The following is a 17,434-nucleotide window of genomic DNA, read 5'->3' on the forward strand; positions in this document are numbered from 1 at the left end:
TATCTCTCTAGCATCTCATTACTCCCTTACCCTCCTTTCCATTTAACAGAACTTTCTTTGCCTTGATTTTATGGAATTGTTCCATAATATATGCTTTTTCAAATAAACTAAACTTTCACAGTCTACTTGAAAAGCAATGGCTCTTCAACAACTAATTTTGAATTGTACTCTCTAGAATTGCCTTTCTTAAAATTCCCTCTTTTCTTACTTTTCAGTGAGAATAAAAAGCAAAACAAACATTTAAATATATCGAAAAGAATCTAATTTTATAATTGTATTGCCTCCATCATGTGGGCTTTCGAGACTATTATGAACAAGCAAAAAACCTTTTAAACCCTGTCGTATTTTTAAATTGCATCATGAATTAATTAAAAATAGTCTATGTGAGGCTACCTCACTTGTATAAAATAATTATTCACGAGCATTTCGTTTTAAAAGAGGTAGATTTTAATCCTCGCTCTGCCATCAGCTAGACATATGATCTTCATCTTAATCTCCCTATGCCTCGGTCTCTTCAACTTTGAAAAGAACTGAGACTTGATCCTTCCCAAGCCTGAAATTTTATGAGTATCTTGCTTTTCTATTGTTGCTGCTGGCTGTATGTTGAGTCAATTCTGACTCATATCGACCTCATGTGACCAAGTGAAACTGTCTCATAGGGCTTTCTAGGCTGAAATCATTATAGGAGGAGACCTCTAGGTCTTTCTCCCATGGAGATATTGGGTGAGTCTGAATTGCCAACCTTTCAGTTAGCAGCAGAGCACTTAACTGCTGTGGCATCAGGGCTTCTCGCCTTTCTATAATTAGCAGAAACAATGGGGGTGCATAATTTTTTTTAATGTCAAGTGATGAGACAAGATAATTTATTTTGAGATAAGTATGCCTTTAATATTTCCTGACTGTACATTTAATATAGTACAGAAAGCCCTTAAGATGAGCATAAGAGCAAACGAAGTCTTGGAAGACATGCCTTACAGAGACTGTTTTCCATGAGTGAGTCAAAAAGGCTATGCTTTATTAGTTAGTAATTAATTAACAACGCTTGACACTTAAGCAAAAGTTTCGCACAAGATGCTTGGAGGAAGTAGCTTTGCCTTAAGGGTGGTTAAATGTGATCTGAGGAAACCATGTGGCTCAAAAGTACATTATTAAAACTGGAAAATAAAGATCTGGAATGACTGTGAAATGAAAGACGCAAACTCCAAAATAAAGGCTGAAGCAAAATGATCAAAATAATTAAGTCTGGTAATTAAAGTCTCCAACTGGTCTGATGCTCCTACAGGAAAAGGCCAGGAGATTTCCATGTAATAAATTAGGAAAATAGTTAGCATAATAGTATTGTCTTGGTATGAAAAAAATACTTTAAAAAACTAAGACAGTAACAACAGTAACGATTTGACCAGTTGTAGAAAATATGATGACAATACGGAAAGAGGACATTAAATCTTATATCAAGACTTAGATTGTTTCATATAGTTCACCAAATTTTCCTGATCTTGTTTTATTTATTGGGCCCCATTTTTGTGCAAGCGTTGTATTATGAACCACAGGAGATAAAGGGGTGAAAGAAGATGTAGTCGTTGCCCTTAAAGGGCTGTAAAGACAAACGCAGTACATGCACAAAGCACACCCTGTTTTGAAAGGCAACGTTTAAAATAACTTGGTATCTTCATACTCTCAGATTTATAAAAGGATTAAAATCAAATATCAGGAAATGCTTCATAAATTTACTTTAAAAATTAATTGAATTTCAGTTTTTATAATAATTAAGAACTAATTTTCAATAAAACTAGCATACACAAAAAATTTATTTATCGATTCAGATTTTCATGAATGAAAACTGGAAATCAATATTTAATAATTATGGAATAATCAGACCTTCAATTTGTTTGGCCATTTAAAGTGACAAGTATGAAGTATTATATTAATGCATGAAAATAAGCATATAAGATAGGGATGAGTGAGGAAATAAAAAAGGACAAGCCACGCAGTGATCACGATCTCATAAACATATACGATGGACATTGAGAGAATCATGAAGGAACAAAGAGAGAGAGAGAAGTTTTTTCCTGAAGAATGCAGTGTATAAAGCAGTTTGATACTCCCTCTGCTACACACTGGAAAGAGAGATTTCTGGAGGGTGTAATGTAGCATTCACAATATTCACAATGGCAAATTCTAGAGCCCCCCCCAATAAATCTATACAGAAACTTGCAATTTTCCACTACTGATATCACCAATCATCCACCTTTTTAAAAATGTTAGTAAAAAGTGAATTTCACCAGAAAAATCTGATTAAATTTAGTGCAGATAGCTTTGGATTTCAGGGATAAAGGAAAAAAAATTCATTCAAAAGTCCAACAGTTTCATAATCATAAAAAAACCTGAAATTAAAAATTCCATATTTTGGTGTGCAAAATAGAATGTATATCTTCAATTTAAAATGTTATTTAACTAAAATTTTTATTTTCAATAATTTTCCCAGTATTTCACTTGTTCCTCTGTAAGGTTGCTATGAGTCAGAATTGACTCAGTGGCAATGGGTTTAACATTGTGCAGCTGAACAAGTGAACTTAAAGTGGAATCTTAAAAGGTCATAGAAAGATGTGTATTTCAATTGAAATCCACAGGTTTACATCAAACACTGAGTTCTACTCATTTGAAAGGAAATAATAAGTAGAGAACTGTCTATTTCTATGCCCTCAAATAAATGACAATGCATTCTGCCATTGTTGTTAGGTGTCATCGAGTTATTTTAAACTATTTTAAATGTTAGCTGCTGTTATTTTTCTTTTCTCTTCGGGTTTCCATCCAGTTTTGGGAAAAGAATACTGTTATTATTAATATAAGTAACGTCATAAATGTAAGCTCTTAATTGTCAAGAAATGTTTAAAAAGTTGAATCAATTCTTTTAACTTTTAGATGCCCTCATGCTGCCCCCTGCTGCTCAATGTCCACACTTACTACAAATTGTCCCCAGTTTTCAACCTTTCCTACTTCTCATAAAAACTTACCAGGCTGGAAATCCATACTGTTGGGGCTTTCCTCTAACAGGGTAATGGATAAGCAGCTAGGAGCATAAGAGGGAGGTCGTTTCCTCCTACTTATCCCATCACCATTTTCTGGCCAGTTAACAGAAGCATTTAAACTAGTGTGCTGTGGACTCTGGATTCCACAGTTGAGGATTTCAAACCCTCCTGGTGCTGATCTGTGCTGGTTCCAAGCTACCTCTATGGGCCTATGGACCTTAGTTTCTAGCCCCCACATCATAGCCGACTCTGTACCCACACTGGACTTCTCCCTGATGTTTCCAAACACCATGCTATTTTCTCTCCTCCTTGTCTGTGCTCCTGCTGCTTTCTTTACCTGGAATGTCTTCTCTCAATCTCTACAGGTTGAAAATCTAACTATCATTCAAGGCTCTGATCAAAACACTCTTCTCAGTGAAGCTCATCGCAATTCCCAAATGCTTCTTTTTTTCTGTTCTCTCTTTAATTCTTTAATACTATAAAACCAAACCAAAACCATACTCACTGCCGTCGAGTCGATTCGGACTCATAGCAACCCTATAGGACAGAGTAAACGGCCCCACAGAGTTTCTGAGGAGCACCTGGTGGATTCGAACTGGTGACCTTTTGGTTAGCAGCTACAGCATTCAACCAGTAGGGTTTGTAAAATGCTACGAAAAGATAATTTATTTTGAGATATGTACTTTCTATGGAAACGATGCCTTTAATATTTCCCGACTGTACATTAATATAGTACAGAAAGCCCTTAAGATGAGCATAAGAGCAAATAAAGTCTTGGAAGACACGCCTTAGAGAGACTGTTTTCAATGAGTGAGTCAAAGGGGCTATGCTTTATTAGTTAGTAATTAATTAACAACACTTGACACTTAAGCAAAAGGTTCTTACAGGATGCTTGCAGGAAGTAGCTTTGCCTTACAAAAACAAACAAACCCACTGCTGTGGAGTCATTCTGACTCACAGCGACCCTATAGGACAGAGTGGAACCGCCCCATAGAGTTTCCAAGGAGCAGCTGGGGTATTCGATTTGTGGACCTTTTGGTTAGCAAACATAGCTCTTAACAACTACATTACTAGGGTTTCCAGTTTTGCCTTAAGTGTGGTCATATGTGATCTGAGAAAACCATGTAGCTTACAAGCACATTATTAAAACTGGAAAATAAGAATTACTATGCAATGAAAGATGAGAACTTCAAAATAAGCCTGCAGCAGAAATGATAAAAATAACTAAGTCTAGTAATTAAAGATCACCAAATAGTCTGATATTCTCACCGGAAGAAGGCCAAGAAATTTCTACATAATACATTAAAATAATTAGCATAATAGTATCGTCTACGCATTGAAAAACACTTAAAACAACAACAAACCAGACTGTAAACTCCTTGAGGAAAAGGACCATTACTCATTTTTATTTACCTTAAGAGGTTCAGCACAGTGATTTGTTGTTGTTTTTTTTAATGTAGTAGAAGCTCAATAAACATTTCCTTAATGAGTAAAAAGCAGAAAACAAAAACACCTTAACTCTCAGAAAGGCTATCTGACTCACTGACTTTTAAGAGTGCAGGAGAGAGAATGATCTATCCCAGAAAGACCCTCTAATACTAAAATATCCATACACCTGAATGGGGTGAGGTTTTCAATTCCCATCATACTGTGTAAGGTCCACTTTGATCTCTGAAACAGGCTTGTCTATGAAAAAATCAATTTGGAGCACATATGGAGTGCCTAGGACATATTGGGTACTATTCTGGGCACTTAAAAACATTATCTCATTGTATTCTCACAACAGCTGGATGAGATAGCTAATACGTTGTTTCCTAGAAAAACAAAGTGAGGATCTGGGCAGTTCAGCAACTGGCTCAAGGTTATATAGGTAGTAAATCCAAAGCTAGGAACTCAAAGCATGTGTACTTAGTGTTCTCACAATGTTTTCAGTAAAAATGGGTATGGTTAGGCCTCTGGCTAGCTACTCTGGAATTTAAAAACCTTGCCAATAAAATAACCTTGGAAATGTGCTCACATAGTCAGAAAAAGCCATGAAAGAGACTCAGCATTCCATCAAGTATGTGTAATATTCTGTAAGAGTTGATCATCCTATAAGAGAGAATGTGAAAGAATGTGGGATTCTGCAAAGTTCAAAGATCTCTAGATCTAGAAATAAAAGACAGGTACATGTTCTCAAAGATTAAAAAAAAAAAAAAAATACAAACTCCAAGTCAAATATTAAGTCAATTGATGTAGTCACTTGGGTGGAGATTATAGATGTTAACCTGATTTGAAAATAGGTGAAGATATGATTCACATCTTGGAGAAGTAAAAAACAAAAAACATTGCCTTTGGGTCATTTTCAACCACACAGCGACCCTATAGGATGAGGTAGGATTGCCACATAGGGTTCCTAAAGCTGTCATCTTTATGGAAGCAGACTGCCACACCTTTCTTCCCTGAAGTGGCTGGTGGGTTCAAACCACCAGCCTTTTGGTTAGCAGCCGAGTACTTAACCATTGCACCATCAGGGCTCCTTCAAAGGGAAGGAGGCCTCATGAATACCTTTTTTTTTTTTTTTTTAATACAGTGACGATAAATAAGGCTCAGCATGTCCCACAGACATCTCAGACAGGATCCAGTCGTATTCCAACCAAAACTGCTTGCTTATCAGGAAACCTCAACAGAGATGGCAGACCAAAAAATTCACTCGGGAAGACAACACCCAAAATTATTTCACAGGGCATAACTGTTTCCTTAGCAAGTATCTTTTAACTTGCGAAAGATTTAGAATAAACACAGAAATGTTTTTTAATATTTTGTGTTAATCCACCTGTGCATATTTGGTAGTATTAAGTAACTATACTGTTGGAACATGGAGTTAAGAGGTCAGCCTATTAGACTTACAATTTTAAGTAGAACTCCTAAGTTTATACGTTAGTATTGAAACATTTAAGAGAACTTGAGAATCACCATATTTAGAAGTTAAATTCATTAGATTTGTATGGCTAACTTAAGTTCTTGAAAATGTTTACTAAGTACCAAAGAGGGAAATGGTATGTAGTAAATTTATAAATGTGGTTTAAAACATTGGGAGGTTTTTAACTAAGGTTATAATTGAGATCAAGTATTTAAAAGATGAAGTATTGTCTCTAAAAGTTGTGAGACTCATATATATATGATTTGTAAACAGCTTTTAGATATGTCATTTTAACAAATTTTATACTATTTTTTAATAAACACATTAAATTTGAGTAGTCTTTCAACGCACACAACTCATTGTTGAGGGCATCAAAAAAAAAAAAAAAAAAAAACGACTGAAGAGGCGTGTGATACAACAGATTCCTTTTACATGGCCTTTCTAGCCATGGTCTTGTAACTCCCACCAAATGATTAGCTGGGACTATGTGGACAAGGTTCTTGTAGCCTACCATGGGAAATGGGAATAGCTTGCTAATAATGCGAATTTAAAGTGCATGTCATCCCTGTGGGGGTGGGACCATGCAAATAATGTTTATGGGACCCTAATGAGGGGATTGGTCAGTTTCGCCATGCTGCTAGGCTTAAAATGAACCATGCCAGAGGTGGACAACAGAGGAAGAGACAGAAGCGGAGCAGGTCCTTTGGGCTTGGGATCCCTGTGCTGAGACCCTCCTAGACCCAGGAGACAGAAAGAGACCTGGAACACCAGAGACAGCGAGACGGCGAGAAGCGGTAGCAGAAACGGCGGCAGCAAAACCAGGAAACTGGCAGGAGATGGCGAGGTGAGCTTCCTGGCCCATGGGCCCACAGAGCAAGAAAGATGAGTGCCTTCCAGCCCAAGGGTTACTGGTGGAGTGGGGTGCCTCCGCATACTTATGGGCAGAGCTAAAGAGCTTTATAACACACACCTGAGCAGGGCAGAGGCCGAGAGCCAGAGAGAGGCCTGCTTGCAGGCACGGCTGAGAAGAGGGTGTCCAGATCGAAGAACTGTATCCTGAATTGTAACCTGTTACTTCCCTAATAAACCCCATAACTGTGGTATGGTCTGTGAGTTCTGTGTGACCATTACAACAAATTATTGAACCCAGCAGAGAAGTAGAGAGAGTGCCACGGGAGGTTGGTATCAGAATTGTAAAAAGGTTAGAGGGTGGAGGTATGTTTGACCTCCCCCTCAAAGGAATCAGTCTTGGGCTGTTGATCTTGATTCTCCTTCCCCCTTGTGAAGTTTGGTCAGATGCCTCTGCCCTGCCATTTTTACAAGGTGCTGTAGGGCTGCTTTTCTTCCAGCTAAAGCTGGTGTTTGCTAGGCAGTCTTCACCCAGGAAAACTGGCTCGACTGTCCAGTTATTTTTATATTTGGATCTCCCTCACTTCCTGGGGGATGGATCATAACTTTTGAAAGATGAGGATGAGATAGCAGCAGTAGCCTACTGAAGCCCTCAGACTTTTGGTTTAGTGGCTTCTTCAATATCCATTAATCTGTTTGTATAATTTAGCAATTCTCATCCCTAGCTGCATATTGGAATCCCATGGACAGCTTTTAGAAAACACCTACACCTAGATTCTACCCTAGAACAATTAAATTGGAATCTCTGGGAGTGGGACCATACATTTTCTTTTTTTAAGTTTCTGGGTGATTCTAAAGTACAGGCAGAGTTGAGTGCCACTGGTGCAACGGTCTGAGCCTCTCATGGTCTGAAGGACCCAGGGGCATTCTTGATGAGCACTGGTCAGTTAAAACTTTCTGTAATGAAGGAAATGTTCCGTAAATGTACTCTCCAATATGGAAGCCACTAGCCATGTAAGGCTATACCAAAAACAAACAAACAAACCTGTTGCCATTGAGTCAATTCTGACTGATAGTGACCCTATAGGACAGGGTAGAACTGCCCCATACAGTTTCTAAGGAGCACCTGGTGGATACAAACTGCTGACCTTTTGGTTAGCAGCTGTAGCTCTTAACCACTACGCCACCAGGGTTTCCATGTATGGCTATGGAGCACTTGGAATGTGGTTAGTGTGACCCGGGAATTGCATTTTTAATTTTAATTAAACCAAATTTAAATTAAGTGGTCAAGTAAGACTAGTGACTACTGTATTGGATAGCACAGTTCTGGCAGCATTAGGTCACTTAAAGTGATCTGAGTCTATCACTAAATGGGTCATGAATGACTCTTTTTGATACTGAACCTCACTGGTCCCAAATTTGCAGAACTTGCCTCTTCAGGGTCCTTCATACCAGCTTCTTGACTAGACTTTCAGTGACACAGAAGTGTATTTTGAAACATATTGGCTTCTAGGAATGGTAAACCAAAAAAGCCAAACCCGCTGTTGTCAAGTCTATTCGAACTCACAGTGACCTTATAGGACAGTAGAAAAGGCCCATAAGAGTTTCCAAGGAGTGCCTGGTGGATTCGAACTGCCGACCTTTTGGTTAGCAGCTGTAGCTCTTAACCACTATGCCACCAGGGTTTCCTCTAGGAATAGTAAGGGCATATAATTTGCTGATCTTTTTTTTTTTCTCTTTAATGTTGGCAATTTGCCTCTTGGACTTTATACTTTAATGAAAAATGAGCAAAGACCTTCAGAACTAAAACTTTCCTAAGTATCAAAGCTTAAATACGGAACAGTGAAGCAATTACTCTTGGAAAAGGTCCTCTTCACTTCGTGGCACTTTATAATGTTTCTCAACTGGAGTTTGTGGCCTCTGTATGGAGGGTGGAGAGTTTCCAGTGGATTGGGCCTGAGCTACGGAGCTAAATATAGGTCACTGGCACGGCTGCCACCCTTTCCCAGTCGCACTGAAACCGTGTCTTATGAATGAATGTGGGACATTAGTAGTTGGTGGGACAAAACTTGAGAAAAACCAGCAAAATGCCCCAGACACAGAGGGCATTTTCAGATGTAACTTGCTAGTGAGCAAAACTAAGTTCTACTGTTTTTCTACCTTGAAAAACAATTTATAAATTATGGATTCCTATTTTTTTTAAAAGAGTTAAAAATACACACTCATGAATTTTTGGCAAATAAATTTCAAATATGATATCAATGCTAGGTGTAAGAACAGCCCTCCTTCATATCTTGGCTTAATTCTCACTTTTTCAATGAGGCTACCATGACCACCAAGGAGTCCTGGTGGTGCAAAAGATAAGCCTTCAGCAGCTAACTCAAAGGTTGTTGGTTCGAACCCACCCAGCAGCTCTGTGGAAGAAAGACCTGGTGATCTGCTTCCATAAGATTACAGCAAAGAAAACCCTATGGGACCATTCCGCTCTGTCACATGAGGTCACTATGCGTCAGAATCTACTTGATGACACCCTACAATGACACCCTGTCCACCCTATTTATCACTGCAACATGTATGTATTTATATATTTATGCATTTGAATTAACTAAATGGAACCCATTTGAAGTTTTTGATCTATACTTCAAAGCCAAAATATTAGTTTTTGCAGGTGCGCTCTGATTCTCTAAAACAATGGTTCTCAGAAGGTGGCCCCTGGATCAGCAGCCTCAGGGGCGCCTGGGAGCTTGTTAGAAGTGCAAATTCTCAGGCTCCCCCCCAGACCTACTGAACCAGAAACCCTAAGGGTAGGCCCAGCAATCTAGGTTTTAATTCAGCATCCAGGTCATTCTGATGCCCACTGACGTTTGAGATCCACTGATCTAGAATACAGTGAGCCCCCCAAAGTGTCCCAGAGGGAAAAACTTCTATATATCCCAAATATGGTAAAGACCGAAACATTTTAGCACATAAAATTGGCCTTACAAATTGTTAAATGGAACCCAATATTCTATTTGGACCTAATGTTATGACTTGGGAGTTTACCTACTTCAACAAGGCCTTACTGAATCTTTAGTCTTCGATCTTTTTTTTCCTGTAAAAATTCTACTTCTGAAAGAATTTCATGAGATGTCCCTGAAGAAATGAGATGCAGTACAAGCAGATTCAATATATAAAAAAATTTGGATACGTACAACTGATAAATCAGGAGGGTAATTACTTATTTTATGAAAACATTACTGTATTTATAAAATAATTCACAAAAGTATAAATTTAAACAGTAGTCATGGGCTTAACCATTTAGGCCAGTCACAGACTCCTAGTGTTACCATACAGTACATTTAAGATATGTCATAATGTATAAATTCTACAGATGACAAATTTACAAATATCTAATGTGGCAACATAGAAGAGTAGTTAAATACACAGGCACTGATTTCAGACTGCCCAGGTTCGAATTCCAGCCTTTTTATTAACTACTGTGTAACCTGGAGTAAATCTTAGGTATGCAAACCTCTCTAAGCCTCAATTTCCTTGTCTGTAAAATGGAGATAATAATTGCCCTATTTTTTAGGTTTATTGTAAGGATTAAGGAGATAACAAGGTGGCATTTAGTGTACAGGCTGGAACATAGGAAACGCTAATCAATTATTTCTTTTTTATTAGCCACACCTGTGACCAGTCTAAGGCGGCCTGGTGGCACAGATGTTAAGTGCTTGGCTACTAACCGAAAAGGTCAGTGGTTCAAACGTTATCAGCCACTCCTCGGGAGAATGATGTGGTAGCCTGCTTCCATAAAGATTTACAGCCCTAGAAACCTTATGGGGCAGCTCTACTCTGTTTTATACGGTCACTATGAGTCGGAGGAAACCCTGGTGGCATAGTGGTTAAGCGCCACGGCTGCTAACCAAGAGATCAGCAGTTCGAATCCGCCAGGCGCTCCTTGGAAACTCTATGGGACGGTTCTACTCCATCCTATAGGGTCACTATGAGTCGGAATTGGCTCAAAGGCAGTGGGTTTGGGTTTTTTTGGTTGATGAGTTGGAATGGACTTGATTGCAGTGGGTTTGGTTTTTTTGGTGACCTGCCTGGTCTCTAGGAAACAGACATTAATGTTTCATCACTCAAAAATGTTTATACAAAGCAGGTAAAGTTTATACAAGGCAAATAAGAGCTAGCCATATTGAGCACTAGAAACACAGCAACTGTTTCCCCTTCCATTTCTTACCCAGACCAGTCAAGGTAATTTCAACCTCTTTGTCAGTGATTGGCTTAGGCATAAGAATGTTCTACAAACCCGGCCAATGAGCTGTAAGGAACAATGTACTCTAGGGCTTCTGGGAAAGGGTTTCTTCCCTTATAAAAAGATGCATAAGAGAAGAGAAACTCTCTTCCCTTCCTGCCTTTGTAAATTGTAATATCAGATGTGATGCTCAGAGCTGCAGCCATCTTGTGTCTACGAGGAAAGATACTGCTAACACTATGGTAATAAAAAACGATAGACCCTATCATTGTTGAACTATTGAACCAAACTTTGAGCTGACTTGTCTCCTGATTACTAATTTAGGTAAAATAATAAATGTTCTAATTGTTTCTGACACTATCAGTTGAGTTCTGTGTTATCATGAAGGCAAGCTACGTGATGTCTTGGCCTACTCAGTATGGAGAAACCGGCTCTGTGGAAAATAATTTGGTTACTTGATTCCTAAAGTTATCTTGAGCCACATATCTTTATTGAATATTTCCATCTCCTCCAACTCATCTGTATAGAAATTACATCAATCTTACTTTCCTGCTCTATACCCAATGTGTTCATCTAACCACCAGCTAAATGTCTAAGTATATCATCTTTATGTATAAAAATATTTTTTATTTAAAATTTCTGTTATGCATATGTGCATATATATACCATTATAAATTATTCTGAAAAATTTTTAAATAAAAACAACTATTTAAACTCTAATATAATCCTTCAACAGTTCAATTTTATTTCCCCACTTCATCTTCACAATTTATATTTATATTGACATTTATTTCATGATAATGTGAGAAAAATAGGACAAAATGATACTCTGTAAGCTTTAAGTTTTCTTCAAATGGACCTCACAAGGATATGCCCCAAATTACTACTACCAGAATGCTCCTCTTAGTCTCTCTTCTCAAGCAAAATAAGTTCATGTTTTATTTTTCACTTTGAAATACTAATACACTTTAGGTAACCATCTATTTATGTAGAATTCATTAGGGCTATATCTAAAATATGAGTACCCTACTCTCTCAGTGTGTGACTATTTGGTGCCCAAATAATGGTTCTTCAACGGAAAGACTTGGTCAAATCCTATATAAAAAGATTTAATTAAAATTTTTGTACTCTAGAAATATAATTCCACTTTCTTTCCCAAATGAGAACCTGGTAAATCTAAGACCTTAGGTTTAAAGCCTCTTTTAGAACTTTGAGGAATCCTGGTGGCACAGTGATTAAAGCACTCGGCAGCTAACTGAAACGTTGGTGATTTGAACCCACCAGCCACTCCACAGGAGAAAGATGTGGTAGTCTGCTCCCATAAAGACTTACATCCTAGGAAACACTATGAAGCAGTTCTACTCTGTCTATAGAGTTGCTATGAGTTGGAATTGACTTGATGGCAATGGGATTTTTTGGTTTAGAACTTGAAACCATATTGGACTATAAACTCCATGAGGGCAGGGATCCTTGCCTGCTTTCTTAATATCACATCCAACTATCTTAGCATAATGGGCATAATAGGTGTGTGTGGGGGAGGGTGGAACAAACAACCCCCTGAAATAAAAATACTTGCCAAACAAATGAAGCATAAAACATACCTTTCATCTTTTTCATAAAGAAATCATTATCTTTACTTCACTTTCCCTTTAGGTCATCCATTTGAGAATTATTTTGAAAAGAAACAACAAAGTCATGACACAAACACCTATTTTGTGTATTATTCTCCCCCCCCTCTTTGGAGCCCTGGTGTGTGGTGGTTAAGCATTTGGCTGCTAACCAAAAGGTCAGCAGTTTGAATCTACCAGCCACTCCTTGGAAACTCTATGGGGCGATCTACTCATAGGGTCACTATGAATTGGAATCCAACTTGACTGCAATGGGTGTGATTTGGTTTTGGTTCTCTTCCTTTGCAAAATCATGCTGAGTACAGTAGTGTATCTGCATAGTTTTATGGAAAGTAAATGATATGTCCAAGACATAGCAGGGGTATGCATGCATGAGAAATGGATGGAATTAGAACATATGTGGTTTCAAATCTGTATTGGACATGGTTACCTAAAGGAAAAAAAAAATAGCTCTTTTTCCTCTTTTTAAGAAAGTTCACAATACAGGATGAAAGGAAAAGGGGAGCCTAAGATGGAAATGGGGAATGGGCAGGCACATTGTGGGGAATGGAACCAGTGTCAAGGAAAACTTTGCATACAAACTATCAAATGGACAACTAATTTGCTATGTAAGCTTTCCCTTAATGTACAATTAAAAATAAATACATAAATAAATCATCTGATCTCTGGGAGGAAAAAAAAAAAGAAAGTTCATTCCAAGATATACTAGGTTGGTCCTTGCTATTTTATGTTAGGTCACCTTAGTGATTCTGAAAATTTTGTTTCTTCCTTTTGTTACCTCTTCTTTCCTGACGGGTTTGGCTAACCTGATAATTTCCTCAATCTTTTGCAATACAAATGAATACAAATTAATAAATTAGGAAATTATATTGGTTCATTGTAATAGGTTTTAATATAATTCTCAGTTTATTTCTGTTAAGGACCAAGATTTATATTTTCAAGTTCATTTATCTGAGGTGAATTACTTAATATTTGATTTGCAGATTCTCCATGTCTTTGGCATCATTTTATTTTCTTTCTGCAACCTGTTTTTTGGCCATTTCATTACTTATTAACCCCTCCCTCTGGGAGAAGGATGGGCAGAGCAGGGTGCGGGGGGGGGGGGGGGGTGACATTTTAATATAGTCAATTGTGCTACTTGTTAATATCTCTGATAAAGTGGTGTGCAGGAAAGAAATAACTGTAATTATTGAGTGAAATGACATTTTAGGATTAAAAATGTGTTAATTGTTCATGAACTAGCAACTGTTACCATGGAAAACTGAGTTAGTTCTCCATACACAGCTTTTAATAAACAAAGGGTTTTTGTTTTCCCCATGATAGAAAGCATAATTTATTATAACAATTCTAATTATAATCACACCAAACTCATGAACTAAGTGTCTATAAAAATGTTATCAATTAAAAAAAGAATTAATTTCCAAAGAATCAAGAGCCAAAATGCCCAAGGTGGATTTAAAAATGGAGAATTATGTAAAATAGTTGATTTGCTCTTGCTTCATAGATTTAGATCTCCTTACTTATGTAGTGATGTAAGTTACACATAGAAGAACATCTTTAATGTAAATATTTATAGATGATTTTACAAAGTGAAGGTTAAGTGTGATGGTTACTTCATAATCAATGATGTAATAGCCAGTGATGTAGGAGAACAAAGAGCATGGCACAGCTACAGAGAGACTTCAGAGCATCAGTTTGTTTGTTTAAATGGCAACTATATCATATAAATATTTATAATTTTCACATATTAATAAAACAGAAAATATCACCATTCTGAATAGCAGAAAAACTCAACAAAAAAAATGTTGGAAAGTATATATTCTTCGGTAGATTAACTTCAGAGAACTAAACTCTCCAGCATAACCACGGGGTTAGATAATATATTTCCACCTGCAGTATTTCATTCTATAAATAATCTATAATGTCAAAAACCAGTCTTGATATGGGCATTTAAATTTTACAAACAGATAAAATGTTACAGCAAGCATTTTCACATTTTTATAGTCTAGCATTAAAAAAACATAAGCCTAATACATAATTATTTTTGAAGTTCAAGGAAAGGGCCCAGTAAAGACAGATTACAGGAAAACAAAAATCAGAATACTGCTCCTAGTCAGTTTTACATGTTCTTTTGCCTCAAAAATTTAAATGATTAAATACTGAAATGAGCCATTTATGCATTTCAAAGGAAACAAAACCTCTTATTAATAACTCCTGAAAATTTCAAACTCTCAAGACATAACGTACTAAATTACAGGAAAGGTGGTCTAGGATATGATTTCAATTATTTTTATTTTATTTGGCAAAACAGTATGTTTTAAAGTACAATTACTCCCACTTTCTTTCTGAATGAAGGATATACTTACTATCTTTATGAACAACTGAAATATTTACAGAGGCCAGTAAAACCTATGTCATACCCTAATACATTTTTGTTCTTGGTAGGCTTTGGGCCTAAATTCCATATTCTTTAATCAGAGAACTCTCAATAAGAAGAAAGATTGAAAAGATCTAATCCTGCACTTAGATATGTGAACATTAATATTTTGAAAGTCAGAAGCAGTAGCACACATATTCTTATGATCTCAGTCCAAAATACTCGCTTTTCAAAAAACAAGGAAATACATGAATTCAATTGAAATGAAATCAACAATGTAGGCATTGCTATGCTTCAAACTACTAGAAAATTCTCAGGAGAAACTTAGAATAGTTATTTAAGAAATCCCTAGGATCAAAATGAAATTCAACTTTTACAATGTTCTGTGAACTAAAACTCAACAATTTTGTTAAAATTGAGAAGACGTATCACACGTGTGATTTTGCAACATAAGGAAAATATTGTTGAAGAAGGAGAGTGTAAACCAAAAGCTCATTATTGGAGAATTCTGATCTAGAGATAATAAACGAGTTCAGATAAAACAAAACTGCAAACTGCATGCCTGTCGCTGATATTCCTTGGACTGGTTGTGATGACATGTCTGTTCTCATCCACAGTTCATGGTTCACAGAAAACATTTAGATAATACAACTGAATAATTCCCCCTGACCAAATTCAACTTTGTTTGAGGAAATAAAAGGATAAGATAATAGATCAAATCTTGCCCCACCTTTTTTTTTTTTCCTCCTTTTTTCTTTTAGTGAAACTGACATAAATTGTTAAGGAGCACTACAGCGCCACCAACACAGATCAATGCAAAACAAAAAAGATCTCCCACCGTGTGCAAAAAGAAAAAAAAAAAAATCAGAAAAATGCCCCAAATTACAAAATGTCTCCCAAATGTACCTTTTTGGAGAAAATCAAGATAGATCTGTAAAGGCTATATAATGAAAAGCTTCAAAGAAATAATACCACAGAATACAAGTTTAGATCCGGTCAGCAAATAAAAGATTCACTATTTAGTAACAGCCATAACTTAATATAAACCCGGTTATGTCAGTCTCCACCTTCTTTATACCAAGGGTAGCTTTTCTGTAGTTTGTATCCAAGTGATCCATCATGAGTACCACAATAGGCCTTTTTAAAAATTTTTTAAACTACATCTATAGTTTGCTGATGATTTAGTCCTGGACAAATCAGGTAATACATAATTTTTATAAAGAAGATCTGCACGTATTTGGCATTACCAACATTGCTGGCACAAAACAAGTCCATCTTGAAATATCTGAGTTCCCTTGTAGTTCACAGTAATTAAAGTATAATTTATATTATAAATATTTAGCTTTAGCAATGAAAAAAAAACTATTTTTTTTTCTTTTGGTAAAAATTAACCAGACTAGATTAGGTGGAATGTGCAGAGATCAAAGCTAAAGAAAAATACAAAGATTGGTTTTTGTTAGAGGAAACACAATGAAAATCCTTTTCATCCGGTGGCTCATTCAAAGACTTAATGACATAAATGTTTGAAATTACAAACTTACCATTACTGTAGGCGGCGGAGACGCCAGCTCGTGAGAAATAATTGTAACGATATAGGCTGGATACTTGGGTCCCTAGAAACAACAGCCTCCATGCAGCATATGGATCTTCAAACATCTTTAAAATATTTGGTAAATAAAAAGTAAGACTTTCTTCCATGATCGGTAGCTGAATGGGGTGGCTTCCCCCAGGATCTGTGGCCGTTTGGGAAGAATTGGAGAAATATCCACAGAAGATTAAAAGCGGAGGAGGCAGCCGCAGCCAGAAGACTCTGGGGTTAACAACTTTGCAATGGCAAACAGGCGTGTTCTGATTGGATAGGAGGGCAGTGTCCCTCCAGTCTGCACTACCCCGCTCCCCCCGCCTCCTGCAGCTCGGAAAAAAATGCAGTGTGTGTGCCATTTTACACTGGGCTTTTAAAAGCACAGCCACCCGAATGACAAAAGTCTAGGCTCGCTATTAAGTGACACTGCAAAACAATAGCGCTCACGACTGCCTTTTAGCTCAGCTGAGAAAAATGCCCTTTTAACGTCTTGAGGAACATTCGTTTCTTGCAGATGGGTTTTAACAGAAAATAATGCTTTTCTTAAGTAAGTTGTTTATCACTTAAAAATCATCAGTGTGTATCTGGTTACAGATATGGCCGTTTAGAAGCTACTTCCATCAAAATATTTTCGGTTAGACTTGTTAAGGTGCCTAAAGAAAGCAATCATCCTTGAACAAAATTCATGATTCCTTTAGCTCGGAGACCTTTGATTCTTTGGGAAAAAAAAAAAAAATTCGTTAGCCATAATGACTGCCATTTGTGTGGAAAATTTAAAACAATGATTTTAGTGGTTATATTAAAAACAATAGACATACTTTTTTTTT

At 36.9% G+C, this 17,434-nt stretch overlaps 1 protein-coding gene across 1 annotated transcript in view; it reads right to left on the minus strand.

Annotated features, from left to right (window-relative positions):
* The window catches only part of EPC1 (enhancer of polycomb homolog 1), a 106,584-nt gene extending 89,727 nt beyond the window's left edge, over positions 1–16,857 (minus strand). The window contains exon 1 of the mRNA XM_049881634.1: positions 16,567–16,857. Within this exon, the coding sequence (XP_049737591.1) occupies positions 16,567–16,569 (3 nt within the window). The 5' untranslated portion in view covers positions 16,570–16,857. The remainder of the gene's footprint in view (positions 1–16,566) is intronic.
* Between the last annotated feature and the right edge of the window lie 577 nt (positions 16,858–17,434).

Source organism: Elephas maximus, chromosome 4 (assembly GCF_024166365.1).
Source record: "Elephas maximus indicus isolate mEleMax1 chromosome 4, mEleMax1 primary haplotype, whole genome shotgun sequence".
Classification (NCBI taxonomy): domain Eukaryota; kingdom Metazoa; phylum Chordata; class Mammalia; order Proboscidea; family Elephantidae; genus Elephas; species Elephas maximus.